This window comes from Protopterus annectens, chromosome 8.part0 (genome assembly GCF_019279795.1).
Source record: "Protopterus annectens isolate FY-2018-M chromosome 8.part0, PAN1.0, whole genome shotgun sequence".
NCBI classification, from domain to species: Eukaryota; Metazoa; Chordata; order Ceratodontiformes; family Protopteridae; genus Protopterus; species Protopterus annectens.
The window spans coordinates 521,993,684-522,015,974 of record NC_056741.1 but is presented as its reverse complement, the minus strand read 5'-3'; the positions used below and the strand labels follow the sequence as shown (position 1 = coordinate 522,015,974).

At 42.0% G+C, this 22,291-nt stretch overlaps 1 protein-coding gene across 1 annotated transcript in view; it reads left to right on the top strand.

Annotated features, from left to right (window-relative positions):
* PEX11B (peroxisomal biogenesis factor 11 beta) overlaps positions 1–22,068 on the top strand; it is a 316,927-nt gene extending 294,859 nt beyond the window's left edge. The window contains exon 4 of the mRNA XM_044080022.1: positions 21,251–22,068. Coding sequence (XP_043935957.1) covers positions 21,251–21,626 — 376 coding nt within the window. The 3' untranslated portion in view covers positions 21,627–22,068. The remainder of the gene's footprint in view (positions 1–21,250) is intronic.
* Positions 22,069–22,291: the final 223 nt, after the last annotated feature.

Sequence of the window (22,291 nt, the reverse complement as noted above, 5' to 3'; positions counted from 1 at the left end):
TTTCAACAGACTGCCCCTTTGGGGGGGAAAGATTGCTCTTCATGCAAAGAATTGGGAACTCATTACCCAGGACAAATGGGTTTTAAATATAGTGTCCCAGGTATACAGATTTTACTTCCACACGTTGCCAACACCAAGCGGGTGGCTGGACCTACCCCCCCAAATCAGTGGGCAGAGGCCCAAAAACAAGTACTTTCTCTCTTAAGCATGGGGGCTATTCAACTGGTACCAGAAGCGGAAAAGGGACAAGGTTTCTACTCTAGACTTTTCCTGGTACCCAGAAAAGACATTTTCATGGCATCCTATCCTGGACCTGTCTACTCTAAACACCTTTTTGGAGATTCCAAAATTCAAGAGACTGACTCTCTTCACCAATTACTTCCTATGCTAGGCGAAGATGCCTGGTTGGCAACACTAGATTTAAAAGAAGCATACCTGCACATCCCAATCGGGGAATCTTGCAGAAGATACCTACGCTTCAAAGCAGGCTACACGCACTATCAGTTCTCTGCACTGTCCTTTGGCTTATCTACTGCACCCAGGGTATTCACAAAGTGCCTAGCCACAGTTATTGCATTTTGTAGGCAAAGAAATATTCAAATAAACCCATACCTGGACGATTGCCTAATTCAGGCAGAAAGCCTGGACATATTTTTGAATCATCTGGCCGTTGTACAAAGGGTTCTAACTTGTCTGGGGTACACCGTAAACTAAAATAAATCACACGTGGTACCCTGTCAACAAATTATATTCCTGGCAGCAAGTTTGAATACAATTTCCCAGATGGCTTACCTTACACCAGAGAAACAAATTCATTTGACAACCTACTTCAAACAAGTGGCCACAAAAACCCTGCTATCTGCAAGACAAATACTGCAAGCCTTGGGGTTCATGGCCTCCTGTATTCTTCTAATTCCATATGCAAGACTGCATATGAGGAAACTGTAGCGGTATCTAAAAAGCCTGTGGTGTCAACATTCTCAAGACCTAGAAACAATGATTCCTATCATACCTTGCCTACGCCTAGAGTTCCTTTGGTGGGCAGAGGCCTGCCACCAAAACAAGGGACTACCTTTCACACCCCACCCCCTGCCGCCCAAAGCCTAACAGATTCATCAGACTATGCATGGGGGGGCTCCCCTGGCAGGAAAGTGCATTCAGGGCAAATGGAACCCAAGTCAAATGCACCTGCTTATCAATCAAAAAGAAATGTTAGCTGTACAAAATGCTCTGACAGCCTTCAAGGACCATATTCTTCCAGGACAATTAATGGCAAAGACGGATAACACCACTGTTATGTGGTATAAATCAGGGGGGGTACCAATTCGTACCCCCTCTGCAGACTAGCCATGGCTCTGTGGAACACAGCCTTGCGCTACCAAGTGCATCTACAGGCTCAATTCCTACCAGGAAAACTAAATACACTGGCAGATGGACTAAGAAGAAATCTAATGGACCCACACGAGTGGAAACTAGAACCAAAGACTTTCAACATGTTAAACAAATGGGGGAGCAACATGTTAAACAAATGGGGGAGCCCAGATATAGACCAGTTTGCCTCCCCCCAGAACTACCAATTGGACAAATTCTGCGCAAGGACTCCCCACAAACAAGCTTGGAAAGTGAATGCTCTGTCCTTCAGCTGGAAAAATCTATCAGTTTATGCCTTTCTTCCTCTGCCTCTCCGAAGTACTACTAAAGATCAAACAGGACAAACCAAGGATGATACTGATTGCACCAGACTGGCCGTGCCAACACTGGTACCCCCTCTTGCGCAGTGCGTCACAGCTAGCCCCATGGCACCTGCCTTAGACCCCTACCCTGCTGTTACAGCAGGGGAGCCAGATTCTGCACCCCCAGCTTCAAACCCTGAACCTGGTAGCCTGGCTAATTACCTAATGTCCCTGTTACCATCCCTCAGTAAACAAGTGTTGGATGTCATTTTGGAGGCAAGGAGGCCTAGTACTAGAAAATCTTATGCTGAAAAATGGAAAGAATTCTGGGCCAGGAACCAAACTCAAGGGTTGGCCACAGCAGCACCCAATGTACCTCAGATTCTTCAATGCTTAACTGAGATGCTTCACAAGGGCCTTTCCTTTTCCTCCATCAAAATTCATGCCTTAGCCATTTCAGCTCACTACAACACAGAACTACCCCTCTTTTCTCACCCGCTGCTCAAGCAGTTTCTCAGAGGGTCCAGAAACTTAAGACCACCCAGAAGAGCCCCAAGTCCAGGCTAGGACCTTAACTTTGTATTAGAAAAACTCACTCTGCCTCCTGTTGAGCCAGTTGCAAGTGCAGAGTTAAAATTCCTTACGTGGAAAACAGCTTTTAGCAATCACTTTAGCAAGAAGGGTATCTGAATTACAGGCTCTTATGGCAGTGGAGCCTTTCATCATCTTTCATGCGGACAAGGTGTCCCTCAGGACCAATCCCTCCTTCATGCCCAGGGTGGTATCCAGTGTGGCTCTTAATAAATACATTAATTTGCCAACCTTCTTTTCTAATCCACAGAATAAAGGGGAACGGATACTGCACTCCTTAGATTTGCATGGACAACTTAGATTTTACTTGGACAGGACTAAACCGCAAAGGAAATCTGAACAACTGCTGGTGGCATTTGCTGCATGGGCAGAGGGGAAGGCTATTTCAAAGCAAGCCATTTCTAAATGGATAGGCCATTGCATTCATTTCTGTTATAAGCACCATGGAAAACCTGTCCCACAGGGGATTAGACCCCATTCAACCAGGGCTGCCTCTACCTCTCTACAGCCTTTCTCAGAGGTGTCCCTACCAGAGACATCCTAGAAGCTGCTACCTGGAGTTCTGTACATACCTTCACAAAGCATTACCATTTGCCAATTTTCTCTAAATCCAGAGCTGGCTTTGCCACTGCAGTCTTGCAGGGCCTTATAGCTGGTCCTAATGCTATCTAAATTCCTCCTCCCATCCTTAGCTTTGGGAATCTACCCATATATGATGACTGCAACAGTGAAACGCTAAGAACATAGTACAGTTGTGTACACTTACCATAAATGCAGATGTTACTGTTGTAGTCTTGATTACCCTCCCTCCAGCCCTGACTTCTTTTTGCTATACCTCTACGCTCCTTTACTATGCTTAAAAGCTTTTTGGTGTATTTGCTTTTTTTGTTGGAGGTATAACCTTGTGTGTGTGTGTGTGTGTGTGTGTGTGTGTGTATATATATATATATATATATATATATATATATATATATATATATATATATATATTGTGTATTTAATTGCTTCCCATTAGGGGGGCACCTGACATTGGTGGCATGAAAAACTGATGTAATGGTGTCTGCTGCATGCTTTATACCCCTGATTACCTGACGTCATGGAAGATGAGAAGGCAACCGACGCAGGACCCAAGACTTTGATAATCAGGCCGACTGAGGGCTACTGCAAGCAGATAACCCAAATGTGATGACTGCAACAGTGAATACACTCAAACATCTACATTTATGGTAAGTGTACACAACTGCACTTTATTTGGTCGCAACTTAACTTTAAAACTGTTTAAAGGACAGATGACTGATAATGTGAATATTTTTTAAAAAAACCCACCTTTGTACCTAAATTACATCCTGTGGTAGAAGCCTGTGTGTCAGTATCTGAGAAGCAAATAAGGGAAGCATTTAATTCAGATAGAAGAGCTAGCTGACTTTTATAACTGGAGTAAAGAAGAATCTGATGCTCTATATGACCTGAGGGAAATGCATTCAGTGGAACTTAGACCTGCAGATAAAGGAGGGGGAATTATAATTATGGATAGGGAGTTTTACATCCAGCAAATGATGAAACTACTGAATGACCTTGAAACCTATACCTGTATCTCAGTAAATATAGTTAAATGCGTTATAGACAGGGTTGCTGTTTTGTTGTTTGACTTGCTGCCTACAAATTAGATAAGAGGATTTAAGTATTTTAATGTAGAAACTCCCACCATTCCAGTTATATATGGCCTTCCCTAGGTACATAAAGATATCATATGTCCACCTATGAGACCCATAGTGTCTAGTAGAGGTTGGGAAACAGAAGCCATGTCAATATATGTAGAGAATAATTTCCATCCAGTGCTTGAAAAGTGTGAAACAGTACTGAAAGACACAAAATCTTTTCTCCAAACATTGTATAGAAAGACAATTTCAGTAGAGTATCTGCTTGTAACCTTAGATATTACATCACTTTTCACAGTGATTCCAAATCGGTGGGGAATAGAGAACATTAGGAGCTTGCTATGTTCTAAATGTGTTTTCTCTAATGATAAAGTGAATCTGTAATGCAGTCTGCTTGAAATAATTTTGGACAATGTTTTTGTCTTTAAAGATGATTTTTACCTACAAAGGTTGGCATAGTTATGGGCACAGCTTGTGCAAACAGCTAAGCCAATGTAACTTTAGTCCAATGGGAAGAAACATTCCTACTGCAGGGAAATGCATTTAGCAAATATGTTCTGTGGTATGCACGTTTTGTGAATGACATGTTTTTTCTATGGGAAAACTCAGTAGGGATGCTGGGTAGATTCTTAGAGTACCTACACACGACAACACCATTTTTAAAATTTACCTGTAAATACTCAAATTAACAGATAGAATTCCTTGATGTTCTAGTGAAAAAAATCAGAAATGGGCAGATGGCTACTAGCCTGTATAGAAAATCAAGTAGAAATAATTCCATATTACATAAAAACATAATGCATCCAAGACATGTTAGCAAAAACATTATGAAAGGGCAGTTCCTGAGAGCCTCAAGATTACATAGTAAAAATGATGAGTTGGAGAGGTCCATGGAAGTGTTAAGAGGAGAACTACTTGATAGAGAGGATATAACCAGACAGAAATAGACACCACCATAGAAGGAGTATATCAAGAACGTCAAGGGAAGGGCAGACCTTACTTCTCGGAACTACAAGAGATAACCCTGAAACCGACTCCAGGGATGAGAAACTCTGGTTCCACATTACATATGCAAGTTATGCCAGTCAATTTTGTAATATATGTAGGAAGGACTGGAACATATTGTTTGCCACTAAAGAACTTGAAGGCGTCATAAACTCTGGACCTCACTTCTCATTTACAAAAAAAAAAATCACTTAAAAGGCAGCTATGTTACAAAACCCAAACACAAGTCCCTGAACGCATCAGATAGGATAGGGACATATATGTGCAGGAACTACAGAGCTTGTAAGTACATTTTCTCATGTAGCACTTTTGTACATCCACAGCAAAAGTTTAGAATGTAATTTAATTTCTATTCAGACTGCAGAACTAGAAATAGTCTTAGTTTTTGCCAGTATTGTAAAGTTTTTTATGTGGGCAAGACTAATAGAATGCTCAAAAAACGCATTTTAGAACATATGAGGGACATAGTAAACAAAAAGGAGAGTAGTGCCCTAGCTAAACATGTAGAAGCTAAAGGGATGCATCATGTTTCTAAATGTTTAGTTTTAGAGGTTCTGGAAGTAAATATTAGAGAGGGTGACATTAGAAACAGAAGAGGCTGAGCAAAAAAGGATGATGTTCATCGTGCATACAGCTGCAGTCATAACAGATGGGTTCTCCTGCCGTCAGGCGGGTCCTTGGTCGGCCGAATTCCAAAGTCTAGGTCCGGCGTCGGTTGTCGTCGCTTCTTCCCTGACGTCAGTGCGACAGGGGTATAAAGGAACCAGCCAACGCCATTTTCTTCAGTCTTTCTTGCCGCGCGGTGCCCGAAGCAGAAGCAGTTCGCAAGTGCCGGTCGGCCAGCTCCTGAGATTACGAAAATTTGGAAACCGAAGTCTTCTTAAATGCTAAGTACCCCGTTGGGGAAACTTTTCTTGCCTCAGACCGATGTCAGACAAAGTTAATAATTGTATTTCTTGTGGGAAGCAAATACCGCATAAGGATTTCCATTCCCTCTGTATACCTTGTTTAGGCCCAGACCACGACGTCTCGGTCTGTCGCTTTTGTGCTACATTCAACAAACGCACTATTAAGCGTTGGGCAGAGTTCGCCCAGCATTATTTTGGGAAAGCATTTAACTATACTATGTCGTCAGATACTCCGACTCTGGTTTTGTCTAAAAAACGCAAAGACAAGGACCGACACTCGAGGTCCGCGGCCTCTACCGAGACCACGCCAAAGCCGACTACACGTGGTCTGGTTCTCAGCAAGGCGCCTACGCAGCCCCTGACTACCGACAACCTGTCTTTGACGGTGTCTCCTGTGCCCGAGGTCGCAGGCTCCTCGGCCCACACCCCGACTACAGATACCGAAGCCACTCTTGGCGTTGAAAATCAGAATGTGGACAGGTCCACCTCCACTCAAGGTGTCTTCAGACCTTCCTCTTCTTTCTCCATCAAGGCTTTCACAAAGTCTAAAGCAACCATGCACTCTAAGAGACCAGCTACACAGGGCCCATCTCCAGGCCCCATGCCTAAGAAACAGATGCTTAAAATGGCTGAGGATTTAATTACTCTTATCAGAGGTTCTCAGCCCCCTCCGGACAAAAGGCTAGAGTGGAGGAAGATTCCCCTCCTCTGATCAGGGCTCCATTATTTCAGAGCACTCTGATGATCAGGAACATTCTTACTCCCTTTTGAAGACTCTGATGGAGGAGTCCATCCCTTCTGTATCCCCCCCTGAGGATTACTCATTTGGGGAAACTTTGCATACCTTAAGGGAACACTTCCACTGGGAAGGCCAGGATTATTCAGATTCCAAGAAAAGGCTCAGGGAATTTCTCTTGCTTCCTCAGCACAGGCCTCTGGCTATACCTCCTGCCTTGGACATCCTAGATGATGTTTACTCTGAGGCCTGCCTTAACCCGGACTCTCTACCTCCAGCTCCAGTTAAACCTGACAGGTACTACAGGGTCCCTGACTCACACCAATTTCTATACAAAAGCCATGCTGCTGACCCAGAAACCATCTCACAGGACCCCAAGGGAGTTAAGGCCTCCATTGCTAAAAATTCATTGCCTTCCGAGAGAGATTCCAGATCCTTAGAAAGGTGGGGGAAAAGGTATATACCTCTGCTACCTTATCCATGAGGGCCTTAAACTGTCAGTTTCATATGCTAAAATACCAATAGTTTTTGTTATCACAATTGAAAAGTAAATTGTCACAACCTGAACAACCAGACTTGAAGGAGTTGCAGGATTTGATGCATAGTGCAGAACAAGTGGGTAAGCATGCCTTACAATGTGGTTTTGATGCTCTAGAGGCCTCATGTAGAGCTGCTGTTACAGGATCAGTCGTACGTAGGCATGCCTGGCTCAAGGAACAAGCCTTGCCTGATCATGTCAAAGCTAAATTACTAGACGCCCCTCTTCAAAAGGATGTACTATTTGGTGCTAATGCTGAGGAGGTATTAAGGAAAATGGAGGAAAAGGCTAAATCAATGCAAACTGAAATAATTTCTACAGGTTCAACCCCCACTTTTTAGTAGAAATTGGCCTTCCAAAAACTGGTCCTTTCCTGCCACAGACAGACCCCAAAGAGGCAGATACAGGCACCCGAGGGGCAAAGGACAATCCCAAGGATCGTATAGAGGCAGACAATGGCAAGCTCCTACACAAAGAGGTGGTGAGGACAACTCGCAATCTTTCAGAAAGCAAACCCAGTGACTTTCCCCTTTGCATGCCAACCAGGTCTCAAATGGCAGCCCCCTTAGGAGGAAAGCTGGCATTATTTTCAAAAAATTGGCATATTGTCACAAAGGACAAATGGATCCTGGACATTATAAACAGAGGCTACAAATTCCATTTTCACACCCTTCCAAAAATGAGAGGCATGCCAAACCTGCCACACAATCAAAGGGCAGAGGCACAAAGGCAAATTACAGATCTCATAAACATGAAAGTTATTCAAGAGGTACCTACGCACGAACAAGGTCAAGGTTTTTATTCCAGGCTATTTCTGGTGCCAAGGAAGGGAAAAGATTGGAGACCTATTTTGGATCTATCCATCCTAAACGCATTTCTACTCGTACCAAAATTCAAGATGCTCACTCTACAGCAACTTCTTCCCATGCTGGGCAAGGAGTCTTGGCTGGTAACACTGGACCTCAAGGAGGCATACCTGCATGTCCCAATCAGACAAAATTGCAGAAGGTACCTCAGATTTCTTGCAGGTTCAACCCATTATCAATTCTCTGCATTGCCCTTTGGCTTATCTACTGCACCCAGAGTATTCACGAAATGCCTGGCATCATTAATTGCCTACTGCAGACTTAAAGGGCTACAAATATATCCCTATTTGGACGATTGCCTGATCCAAGCGGACAGCAAGCACATTCTTCTGAAACATCTGGCTTATGTAATAATGTTATTGAACTCTCTGGGATACACAGTCAACAAAAAGAAATCAAGGCTAATACCCTCTCGGAAGATAATTTTCCTGGGTGCCAATTTGGACACAAACACCCAGATGGCCTACCTCACGCCAGAGAAGCAGGGGCAACTAATTCAATACTTCAGAACACTAGCAAATTGCACCAGGCTGACTGCAAGGAAAATCCTGCAGGCTCTGGGATTCATGGCATCTTGCATCTTACTAATCCCATGTGCAAAGCTGCATATGAGGAAACTACAATGGTACCTGAAAAACATATGGTCTCAACACAGCCACAGTTTGGAAACAATAATACTACTAATTCCATGTCGGCAAAAGAAATTTCTGTGGTGGGCTCAAGCATGCCAAACACAGGTCTTCCATTCAGCAAGCCTCAAGCAAATCAAGTCATCACAACAGATGCCTCGGACTACGCCTGGGGGGCGCACATGACAGATCGGTGCATTCAGGGCAAATGGTCCCAAAAAGAAAAGCACCTTCACATCAATCAAAAAGAAATGCTAGCAGTAATAAATGCTATTATAGCTTTCAAGGACCTTCTACAACCAGGTCAACTATTGATAAGAACAGACAACACCACAGTTATGTGGTACATAAACAAGCAGGGAGGAACACATTCTTACCCCTATGCAGACTGGCCATGTCACTTTGGAACATGGCCATGGACTTACAAATGGAACTACAAGCACAGTACTTGCCAGGCAAGGAAAACAAGCTGGCAGACAACCTAAGCAGGGATATGACAGATCCACACGAATGGAAGTTGCATCCAAAAGTTTTTACATAAATAATCCAAGAATGGGGAAGGCCAGACATAGATCTCTTTGCCTCCCACAAAAATCATCAATTGACAAAATTCTGCTCAAGGATCTTCCATCCAAAGGCCTGTAGAGTGGACGCTCTCTCTTTCAGTTGGACATCAATGACAGTTTATGCCTTCCCACCTCTTCCTCTGCTGCCCAAAGTTCTATTGAAGACCAGAGCAGACAGACCAAAGATGATCCTCATTGCTTCGGATTGGCCAAGGCAACACTGGTACCCACTCCTGAGGAGCCTGACGCATTCCCCACCATGGATCCTGCCTCTAATGCCTCTTCTTCTGACTCAGCACAGCTTCAAAACTCTTCACAGTCAGCTAAAAACATTCAATCTAGCCGCATGGAAGATTCCTTAGCATCACAGCAAGCCCTACTCTCCAAGGAGGTGCAGGATGTCATTTTGGAGGCCAGAAGGCCATCAACTAGAAAAGCTTACCCCGCAAAATGGAAACGTTTTTGTGTCTGGAATGAGAAAACTGAATTTACCTCAAATACTACAATGTTTGGCTGAACTACTAAGCAGTGGACTTTCTTTCTCCTCCATCAAAATCCATGCCTCAGCCATTTCTGCAGAATACAACACTGATCCACCTTTATTCTCTCACCCTCTCTTAAGACAGTTCCTCAGAGGGGCTAAGAATTTAAGACCTCCAAGGAAACAACCAATACCTGCTTGGGATCTTAATTTCATTCTGGAAAAACTGACCTTGCCTCCCTTTGAGCCAGCTGCCTCATCAGATTTGCAATATTTGTCCTGGAAAACAGCTTTCCTTCTGGCTATCACCTCAGCTCGTAGAGTTTCAGAACTATAGGCTCTCATGGCTGTCCAGCCTTTTATCTTCCATCAGGACAGAGTTTCCTTACGAACCAACCCATTCTTTATGCCTAAAGTGGTATCCAGGGTAGCTTTAAATCAGGCCATACATTTACCTACTTTTTATCCTAATCCTCAAAACAAGGGGGAGAGATTACTACATTCCTTGGACATCCACAGACAACTGCGTTATTATTTGGACAGAACAAAGCCTTTCAGAAAATCAGAACAGCTCTTTGTGGCCTATGCGGTAGGAGCTCAAGGAAAACCAATTTCCAAACAGACAATCTCAAAATGGATAGCCCACTGCATACGCTTTTGCTATTCCTTTCATGGCAAAACTGTACCTACAGGCATTAGAACTCATTCCACCAGGGCCACAGCCATCTCTGCAGCCTTCCTCAGAGGAGTTCCTACCAAGGATATTTTGGAAGCAGCCACTTGGAGTTCTGTGCATACCTTCTCCAAGCACTACAACCTACCATTATACTCCACTACAACCTACCATTATACTCCAAATCTAGAGCAGGCTTTGCCAGTGCAGTCTTGCAGGGCATTTTGGCTCCTCCTAGTTCCACCTAGTGCCTACCACCCCTTTCTTAGCTTTGGGATTCTACCCATCTGTTATGACTGCAGCTGTATGCACGATGAACATAGTACAGTTTTGTACCTACCATAAATGTAGATGTTCGAGTGCTAATACAGCTACAGTCCAGGTTTCCCTCCCTCCTTCCCCTCTTTGGACAGGCCTATAGGCTAGCACATCCTCATACAACCTGATTGGGGTATTCATTTATGATGTATTTGCTTGCAACTACTGTATTTTGATTATATTGCACTGCATTATTACACTAATTTATGTATTGCCTTCCTTCTGGGGGCACCTGATATCTGGGGCAAGAAAAACTGAAGAAAATGGCATCGGCTGGTTCCTTTATACCCCTGTCGCACTGACGTCAGGGAAGAAGCGACGACAACCGACGCCGGACCTAGACTATGGAATTCTGCCGACCGAGGACCCGCATGACAGCAGGAGAACCCATCTATTATGACTGCAGCTGTATTAGCACTCTAACATCTACATTTTATGGTAGGTACAAAACTGTACTTTCTTCGTGTTTCACTGTTGCAGTCATTACATTTGGGTTATCCTGCTGGCAGGTTGCCCTCAGTCGGCCTGAATTCCAAAGTCTTGGGTCCTGCGTCGGTTGCTGTCGCCTCTTCCCTGACGTCAGGTCGTCAGGGCTATAAAAGATGCAGCTGACACCATTTTATCCAGTCTTTCTTGCTGCGCGGTGCCAGAAGCAGTTCGCAAGTGCCGGTCGGCCGACTCCTGAGATTTTCGTGTTCGAGTTTCACATCTGAAGTCTTCATTAAAAGCTAAGTACCCCATTGAGGAAACTTTTTTCTTGCTCCAGACTGATGTCAGAAAAAGTTAATTGTATTTCTTGTGGGAAGCAAATACCTCATAAGGACTTTTTCTTATTGTATTCCTTGCCTAGGCCCTGACCACGACGTTGCTAGTTGTCGGCTTTGTGCTAGATTTAACCAATGCTGTATTAAGCGTCGGTACGATTTTGCATTAAGCTATTTTTGGGCGAAGAATTAATTAAACATTGTCATCGGATAGCCACCCGACTACTGGAGTTCACAAAAAACGAAAAGAAAAAGACAGGCAACCAAGGTCCAAAACAGATGAAGCTTCTCCTAAGCAAGTCGCCAGTTCACCGGTCCTCAATGAGGCACTTTCTCACTGACGTCCACTACTTTAGAGTCGCAAGCCGCTACCGACTCCCACATGGAGTTGGCCAGGCTGCAGGAAACTCAAGGTATTGGAGCCTCTGAGATAATTCCTCAGATGGGTCCAGAGCCACTGAGCAGGCATCGGCTTCTGAGGGTGTATTCAGACCCAAACAATTATATATTAAACCGACATCAAAGACAAAGGCTAAAACACCATTAAGGACAAAGAAACAAGTTCACCAGCCACACGGACAGGCCTCCATGCCCAAAAACAGATGCTCATAATGGCTAAAGACCTTATTACCTTGATCAGGGGTTCCCATCCCCCTTCTGATAAGAGGCCTAGGCAAGAGACAGACTATGAATCTTCAGATCAGGTTTCCATTTCTTCTGATTCCTCTACTGATCAGGAATATTCTCTTCCCCCTTATGAGGATTCTGATGCTGAAGAGTCTATTCCTTCAGCTTCTCCTCCTGAGGGCTACTCTTTTGGGGAAACCTTGCTTACCATGAGGGAGCACTTCCACTGGGAGAGCCAAGATTTTTCAGAATCTAAGAAAAGGCTCAGACTTCCTTTTACTACCTCAACACAGCAGGCCTCTAGCTATTCCACTTTTGTTAGACATTGTAGATGATGTGTTCTTAGAGTCTAGTCTGACCCCTGACTCTCTACCTCCAGCTCCTGTTAAGCCGGACAGATACTACAGGATCCCTGACTCTCATAAATTCCTTTTTAAAAACCCTACTGCTGACCCAGAAACTATTTCACAGGGTCCAAAAGGGGTCAAGGCTTCTACTGCAAAAAACCCTACCCTCTCTGACAGGGATTCTAGGGTACTGGATAGATAGGGAAAAAAGATTTACACATCTGCTACTTTGGCTATAAGGGCCTTAAATTGCCAGTTTCATATGCTTAAATATCAGCAATATATCATGACATTGCTTGAACAGAAAATGATGGCTAATTCTAAATGTGCAGAAAACAAAGAAATGCAGGATTTATTGCATGCAGCTGAACAAGTTGGAAAGCATACTTTGCAATGTTGGTTCGATTCTCGGGAGGCCTCCTGCAGGGCCGCTGTTACGGGTCCTGTCATTAGGAGGCATGCTTGGCTAAAGGAACAACATCTGCCTGACCATGTTAAAGCAAAATTTATTAGATGCTCCTTTACAGCATGATACCTTGTTTGGTGTTAAGGCAGTAGAGGTGTTAAAGAAAATGGAGGACAACGCTAAATCTATGCATACGGTCAAGGATTTCTTACAGGTACAACCACCTAGATTTAGCAGACACTGGCCTACAAAGAACTGGTCCTTTCCAGTCTCAGACAGACCTCAAAGGGGCAGAGCCAGATGCCCTAGAAGCAGATTACAGCCGCAAGGTTCCTATAGGTCTAAGCAGTGGAGTGCCTCTAACCCCAAAAGTGGAGAAGACAAATCACAACCATACAGGAAACAGTCCCAATGACTTCCCCCTGCCTGCAGCAAGCACTTATCTTCTGGCAGCACCCTTAGGGGGAAAAGTAGCACTTTTTTCTCAAAATTGGCACATTATAACCCAGGACAAATGGGTTCTAGACAGTGTCACAAGGCTACAAGTTTCATTTCCACACCCTGCCAAGAGCAAACGGTTGACCTGCCAAAAAATCAATGGGCAGAGGCTCAGAAACAAGTCGCTGCTCTCATGGACATGAGGGCAATTCAACAAGTGCCACAGAAAGAGCAGGGACAAGGATTTTACTCAAGACTGTTCTTGGTACCCAGAAAGGACAAAGCATGGAGACTAATACTGGACCTATTTATTCTAAACACTTACCTCGATATACCAAAATTCAAGATGTTGACCTTACAGCAGCTTCTGCCCATGCTGGGCAGCAAGGCTTGGCTCGTGACTTTAGACCTAAAAGAGGCATACCTGCATGTCCCAATCAGACAATCATGCAGAAGATACCTCAGATTCAAGGCTGGCTCAAAGCATTACCAATTCTCTGCACTGCCCTTTGGCTTATCTACTGCACCCAGGTTCTTCTCAAAGTGCCTGGCACCAGTAATTGCTTACTGCAGACAGAGGAATACAAATATATCCTTATTTGGATGACTGCCTCATACAAGCAGAGAACAAGGACATTCTTCTACAGCATCTGACTTTTGTGATAAGAATTTTAACATGCCTAGGGTACACAGTCAACAAAAAGAAATCGAAACTAGTACCCTCTCAAGAGATAATATTCCTGGGTGCAAGCTTAAATACAACTGCCCAGATGGCTTCTCACTCCAGACAAACAAAGGCAACTGACTACCTATTTCAAGGAAATGGCAACAAAGGCCCAGTTATCTGCAAGAAAAATTCTGCAGGCTTTGGGCTTCATGGCATCCTGCATCTTACTAATTCCATATGCAAGACTGCATATGAGGAAAATTCAGTGGTACCTAAGAAGTGTCTGGACACAACATTGTCAGTCTGGAAACAATGATTATTCTAATACCCTGCCTGCAACATGAATTTCGATGGTGGGCAAAGGCTTGTCACCAAAACAAGGGACAGCCATTCACACTACCCCCAGCCAGGCAGAGCCTAACGACGGATGCATCAGATTATGCCTGGGGGGCACACATGGCAGGAAGAGGCATTCAGGGCACCTGGTCCACAAACCAAAAGCATCTACATATCAATCAAAAAGAGATGCTAGCTGTTCAACATGCCCTGACAGCCTTCAAGGACCTACTTCATCCGGGACAACTACTGATAGAGACAACACCACGGTCATGTGGCACATAAACAAGCAGGGGGGAACTCATTCTTACCCCCTATGCAGACTCTCCATGACTTTATGGGACACAGCATTGGCTTACCAGGTTCATCTGCAGGCACAATTCCTGCCAGGAAAGGAAAATACTCTGGCAGACTAAGTAGAAACTCATGGATCCCCATGAGTGGCACCTGGATCCACAAGTCTTCAGCATGATAACAATGGAGTGGGGACACCCGGACATAGATTTATTTCAAAACAATCAACTAAGAAGATCCTGCACAAGGACTTATCACAGACAAGCTTGCAAAGTGGACGCCTTATCTTTCAAGTGGACACCTTATCTTTCAACTGGACAAAACCTATCAGTATATGCCTTTCCTCCACTGCCTCTCCTCCCCAAAGTACTCCTAAAGGTCAGGCAGGAGAAACCAAAAGATTCTGATTGCCCCAGACTGGCCACGCCAGTACTGGTATCCGATCCTAAGGAACTTGTCCCAATGCCCAGCCTGGACGTTACCTCAAATACCTCATCTACTGTCCCAACAAAACAATCAGATTCTGCACAGCCAACTCAGGACTCCAAACCTGGCAGCATGGAGAATAATGTAGCCATACAAACCACACCTCTCAAAGCTGTGATGGATGTCATTTTAGAAGCCAGAAGGCCTAGCACTAGAAAATCCTATGCTGGGAAATGGAAGAGATTTTGCGCTTGGAACCAAGCTCAAGGAACTGATACAGCTGTCCCAAATATTCCTCAGATTTTGCAATATTTAACTGAGATGCTGGACAAAGGCCTATCTTTTTCATCAATTAAAATTCATGCCTCTGCCATTTTGGCTCATTACAATACAGAGCCACCACTTTTTTCTCATCCTTTAAGACAGTACCTAAGAGGAGCCAAAAACTTAAGGCCTCCAAGGAGAACACCAACACCTGCATGGGACCTCAATTATGTCTTGGAAAAACTCACCTTACCTCCTTTTGAGCCTGCTGCTACTGCGGACATAAAGTTTTTATCTTGGAAAACAGCTCTGCTCCTAGCAATAACTTCTGCAAGACTAGTTTCAGAGCTACAGGCTCTCATGGCTGTGGAACCCTTTATCATTTTCTGAGAACAAACTCTACATTTATGCCTAAGGTGGTATCCAGTGTAGCTTTTAACCAAACAATTCATTTGCCAACTTTTTATCCAAATCCACAGAACAAGGGGGAGAAAATTCTGCATGCTTTGGACGTACACAGACCACTTAGATTCTACTTGGACAAAACTAAAGTTTTCAGAAAGAGCAATTACTAGTGGCATATGCCACAGCATCACAAGGAAAGGCCATCTCCAAGCAGACTATTTCAAAGTGGATAGGTCACTGCATTCGTTTCTGCTACTCACAACATGGCAAACCAGTGTCTAAGGGAATTAGGCCACATTCAAACAGAGCTGCAGCCACTTCTGCAGCCTTTCTCAGGGGAGTACCAACCAAAGACATTTTGGAGACTGCTACTTTGGAGTTCAGTGCATACCTTTACAAAACATTACAATCTGCCTCTACTCAAAATCCAGGGCAGGCTTTGCCACTGCCGTTCTGCAGGGCCTCATAGCTGCTCCTAATGCTGTTTAGCTCCAGCCCCCCCAACCATAAATTTGGGACTCAACCCAAATGTAATGACTATAACAGTGAAACACTAAGAACATAGTACAGTTGTGTACACTCACCATAAATGTAGATATTCGAGTGTATTCACTGTTGCAGTCCAGGTTACCCACCCGCCATCCCCCTTATTTTTGCTGGAACTTATCTTTACTTCTCTAATCTATACAACCTAGATGGTGTATTTGCTTATAGAGGAAGGTAAAAAATTATTTTGGTGCATGTATGTTTTGACCTAATTTTAGCCTACCCTTTTGGGGGCACCTGACATCTGGGGCAAGAAATACTAAATAAAATGGCGTCTGCTGCATCTTTTATACCTGTGACGACCTGACGTCGGGGGAGAGGCGACAGCAACCGATGCAGGACCCAAGACTTTGGAATTCAGGCCGACTGAGGGCAACCTGCCAGCAGGATAACCCAAATGTAATGACTGCAACAGTGAATGCACTCTAACATCTACATTTATGGTAAGTGTACACAACTGTACTATTCTGCAACTAAATGCAGACAACCCCCCAGGGTATTAATCAAACTGTTTCTTTGAAACCGTTATTAAAGGCAAGAGCCTTAAAGCACCAATTCCCTTCTACATGGCTCTATAGGCATTCGCATTTGAACTTGCATACTGTTCTTAACAGTTTTATGTCTGTTTTTTTTCTACTATTTTTACATTAATTGAGTCTAATATAAATATTTGTTTGTCTAAACTGATTGGTCACTTTGAAAGTGTATGTATATGTATATATAAGTGTATGTGTGTATATATATATATATATATATATATATCAAGGACGGCATGGGATGTTTTATTATGTCTGGTGAAGTGGCCTGGAAGGTCGTGAAAGTGCTCACTTTGTCCTTGCAATAAAGAATTTTCCTTCTACTGTGGCAGTTCGACTTATCATACTTACTATTGACTCTGAGGTGAAGACTGAGCTGTTCATCTGGTACCTGTGTTTTTGTCTTTCTCTTAATATTTCTGATTCCCCAATTAGCCTACAACTCTCTAGCAGTTCACTTTTCTACTGTTTTAACACACTCAACCAAAATTTCTTTGAGTGACTCTGCAGAGGGAAATCTTTAACTTCTACCACCGATACTACCAGTTCACTTTATTTTTTGTACGTATTTTGTGCGTATCTTGTATATACTTCAATTTTCTTTCATACTTGTATAAGATGCATTTATCTTGTATATTTTCCGTAAATTTGTTTAGTGTTTATATTCTTCTCTTACCATTGCATATTTTAGTATTATTGATCTGCATTTGTAATTTGTATTATGTGGAGCTTTTTCTCCAGGCCTGCACTGTAAATAGGTTCTTGTGCAGTTGAGCTTTCCCAGAAAATGTCAGTAAGTAAAATAAAAATTATGTTATTTAGACAAAGATATGTTTGACATTGCGAAAGAGGACATTTCACTATATTTAGGAATAGTAAAAGTGAGAGAAGGAAGGATGGATATTATAATAGATGAGAAAGCCAAAATATTTGCAAAGATTATGTGAAAATTTGCAAAGATTATGTGAAAATAGTGGAAAATTTTGTACAACAAAGTATGAAAAGGAAGACTCAAGAGTAAAGGTAATTTCTGAAAAAAAAAATCATAGAATAAAATGCAAGAGTAGATGAAGTATAGAAAGTGATAAGAGAGTAAAAAAATAAAACTGCTCCAGGGTTGAATAGTGTAAGATTCATAATGTTTATGAAAAATATGTCAGAAGAGACCTAAAGAACTGTAGTCTAGTCTGTTAAACCCAAGAAACACTGATTATGAAATATTTACAAAAATTTTACAGAGACTGCAGAAAGTAGTAGGAGGGGTGCAATAGGTGAGTGGGTGTATGAAATTAAAAGAGAAGAGATGAGAGAATTGTAGAATTTTAATAATTGTATAGGAAATGATAGAGATGATTTTGAAAGAATAAAAACATAATAGTGGTGGCTTGTGATGCAGCTTAAGCATTCAACAGAGTGAGCCATGAAGCAATGTGGGCAGTATTATAGGCCTATGATGCAGGAAAATGTGTTATGAGAAATTATGAGAGCCGAGTGTGATAAATGGGTGGATAAAAACTGTACATTGAGAGGAGTAAAATGGGTATGCCAGTTAAGTATGTTTATTTGCGTTAGTAATGTGTAGAGAGAGGCTGGATGAAAAGTGAATGAAAGAGTTGTGATACCATTAAGTTTATCTTGTGCAGATTTAACTAGTTTAGTTGAAAGTAAAGGATGGGTAAGTGAGGTAGATTTCAAGCTGGATTACAGTTAAACTGAAACGTATAGGCTTTGAAATAAAGCTTGTAGGTGGAATGTGACTTTAGGGTATATGAAAGTATGATGGGAAAATGAGGTGAAACACTAGAATGAATAAAGCTGGCTTGGTTAGTTTTTATTTATCTTTTCAGAAAAAAAAATTGTATGTTAAATACGTGCTGGTTGCATAAGTGCACACCCTTAAACTAATACTTTGTTGAAGCACGTTTTGCTTTAATTACAGCATTCAGTCTTCTTGGGAAGGAGTCTGTCAGCATGGCACATCTTGACTTGGAACATTTGCCCACTCTTCCTTGCAAAAGTGGTCCAAATCTGTCAGATTGTGAGGGCATGCATCTCTTGTGCATAGCTCTCTTCAGGTCATCCCACATATTTCCTATTGGATTTAGGTCTGGGCTCTGGCTGTGCCATTCCAAAACTTTAATTTTCTTCTGGTGAACCATTCTTTTGTTGATTTGGATCTATGCTTGGGGTCATTGTCATGCTGAAAGGTGACATTCCTCTTCATCTTTAGGTTTCTAGCAGATGCCTGAAGGTTTTGGGCCAAAAGTGACTGGTATTTGGAACTGTTCATAATTCCCTGCACCTTGACTAAAACCCCAGTTCCAGCAGAAGAAAAGCAACCCCAAAGCATGATACTGCCACCACTATGCTTCCTTCTGGGGATGGTGTTCTTTTGGTGATGCAAAGTGTTGTACCAAATGTACCTTTTGGAAATGTGGACAAAAAGTTCAGCCTTGGTCTCATCAGACCACATCACATTTTCCCACATGTTTTTGTGAGACTTGATGTATTGTTTTGCAAATTTTAGCCAGCTCTGGGTGTTTTTGTGTAAGAAAAGGCTTCAGTCTTGCAACCCTACCCCATAGTGCAGACATATGGAGAATACGGGAGATTACTGTCACATGTAGTACACAACTAGTACTTGCCAATTCCTGCAGATCCTTCACTGTTGCTGTAGGTCTCTTGGCAGCCTCCCTGACCAGTTTTTGTCTCGTCTTTTCATCAATTTTGGCAGAACGTCCAGTTCTTTATAACATCACTGTTGTCCCATATTTTCTCCACTTTTTGATGACTGTCGTCACTGTGTTCCATGGTATATCCAGTGCTGTGGAACTTTTTTTGTACCCTTCTCCTGACTGATACCTTTCAACAATGAGATCCCTAAGCTGTCTGCAAAGCATGGCTTTTGCTGTAGCAGGCAACTGATTAAATGTCAGGAAAATCCTACTAGCACAGCTGAACTTTATTTGGGATTAATCAGAGTCTCTTTAATTGATGGCAGGTGTGTACCCAAGAAGACTGGCATGTTAACAGGGGTGTGTACACTTTTTTATATCCACTGTAGATGTGAAAGAAATAAATTAATAATGAAAGAGAAGGATTAGAGAAGGTGTTTTTTGTTACTAAATACACATTTTCAGAGAAGTTAAATAGTATAAGATATTTTTGGGAGATTTTGGGTAAATGTAAAAATCTATATCTAACATTTAAAAATCAACTTCAAATTTCTTATACAAGGGGTAGAAGTATCAAGGATTTTGTGGTACATGGAAGGTTTTGTTTACCTAGCACAGAAAGGAGCAAAGAGCCAGTGTTGAAGGGCACTATCCCATGTGGAAAATGTAAAAGCTGTAGATATATAGTAAATTGTTTTGAAAAAATAAATGGTAGAAGGTTTCAAATAAAAGGGATCTGTGGGTGTCAGAGTGAGAGGGTGATATATGGACTAAAATGTCTGTGTAATAAATTCTACATAGGGGAAAGTAAAATAAACTTTTCAACTAGGCTAAAGGAACACATTAGGGGCATCAAAAGGGGTAGAATAGAAAACCCATGGCTCTTCCACAAGGGTTACAAGCTACAATTTTAGAACAAATTAATTGTAATGGGGTGAATATAGAAGATTTAAAAAGGTTATGGAAAAAAGTATCTATTCCCATTTTGATGTACAATACCTTATCCCCCATGGACTAATTATGGAATGCATTTGGACATGCATGTTGTGAGTAATTTAAGCAAATTTGAATGCTTAATTGGATAATGGTTTTATGAAGAAATGTAAGGCAGAGGGAAGGGTATACTATGTAAAGGCATCATAGCCAAGCCACTGGAGATATTCACTGTTTGATGACCTTTTATTATCTATTTGTTATTTTAATAAAAGTTTGTTCTAAGTTTTGGATCACTGGTCATTTGTTTTCTGTGGTTGCTATATATAGTTTACAAACTGTCTAAGCAATTGCAACACTTCCTTGATAATCACTTGTAAACTGTTAGTGTTACTAAGACATTTGACAGTTTGTAAATTGTCTTTAAGAGATCACCATTATGATCTCTTGTAGACATTACGGACACTAAATGAGCATGCTACCAAGGGCACCAAGTTCCTTTATTACACCTTTGCCATTGCATACGGTCATTCAAAATTCTTCCAACATTTGTTGATGCAGTTTATTCCATATTATATCTCCATCTAAAAAAGAAGACAGTGGGGAGGGAGTAAAATAAGAAACACTACCTTGTGAAACAGATCCAGGAACTGGTGTTCAGCATTCCATCTCATCAAGAATTTCCAAACCTTTGTTATTCATGTAAGCATGGAACCCTTGGAGGATAAAAATAAGGTGTAAGGCCATGTTTGGATGGAATCAAGAGAATGGAGATCCTAAGAGGGTTTTGTTCTCTTGAACAGAAAAAAAAACATACCTTTCAGAACTGTGAGTCATATAATTTTTCCTTTGCAGAGTTTCCTTCAGTAACAGTCTGGAAAAAAGATAATGAGCATTACTTTAAATCAATTAATTTTGTTTTATTTTTACTGTCCACATTTCAGGTATTACTTGTTTGCCTTGATTATGAATCTTAGTCGAGATGTTTATGAAATCAACCTTTTAATGGAGCGTGAGTACCAGAACAGACGTCAGAAAGGCAGTATGGTGCTAGAAAATGGAGAAATACATGATGGCAACAGAAGTAAAGAGCTAATTAATTTGCGGATCAAGAATCAGCTCCGCCTCCTGTGTCTTGTACTTAGGAACAACCCACCATTGCTACTGGATGCCCTGAAGAATGTCTGCGATATTTTCATTCCTTTAGACAAACTTGGCTTGTATAAAACTAATTCAGGTTTTGTGGGGTTCTGTGGCCTCGCATCCTCCATTCTGTCTATCCTCACTATTGTTTATCCGTGGCTAAAGCTTAAGCCATAATGCACTTCATGCCATCAGTGTACGGTTTGAAAGCTGAGCACTTCTTTTGGGCACAAGCTTGAGGGATGTGATTGTCAGCAGTATATCTAATTGCCCGAAAAGTCAACAACTAACAATGTAATCTGGCACACTTGAACTTTTGGTTATACAACAGATGCAACTGGTAATAGTTTTTGGCTTAGTACATAGCTGAAAATTTTGTGTATTTAATTGCTGGTAACTGATATCAGTCAGAAAACGACATTTAATAATTTTGTATTCTTCCTTCAGTCAGCAGCATCACATCTGGATCCACTTAGCCTGCCCTTCTTGCATACGTAATTCATACATTGTGTTGACTTCATTGTAGTGTTATGAGGGGGACAACATTTGAAGGATGTAAAATTATGAAAGTGGCACTTACGAACAGCAATAAAAAGTAAAACAGCTCTGCTGTACATTAGCTATGTTTTACTTTGCCATTATCTTCAGAAACAAATGCCCTTTAGTTAACTGCAAAGCAAAAGATAAATGTGCAAGCGTTTTGAATTTTTGGAGCCATTCTTTTTTTTTCATACTGATGTTAGTTAGCATTTCAGGCCACTTCAGGTGTCATTTTTGTATTTTATTTCCTTTCCAACTGGACTCCAGTACCTGTGACAGCTTTAATTTATCACAATTTTCAG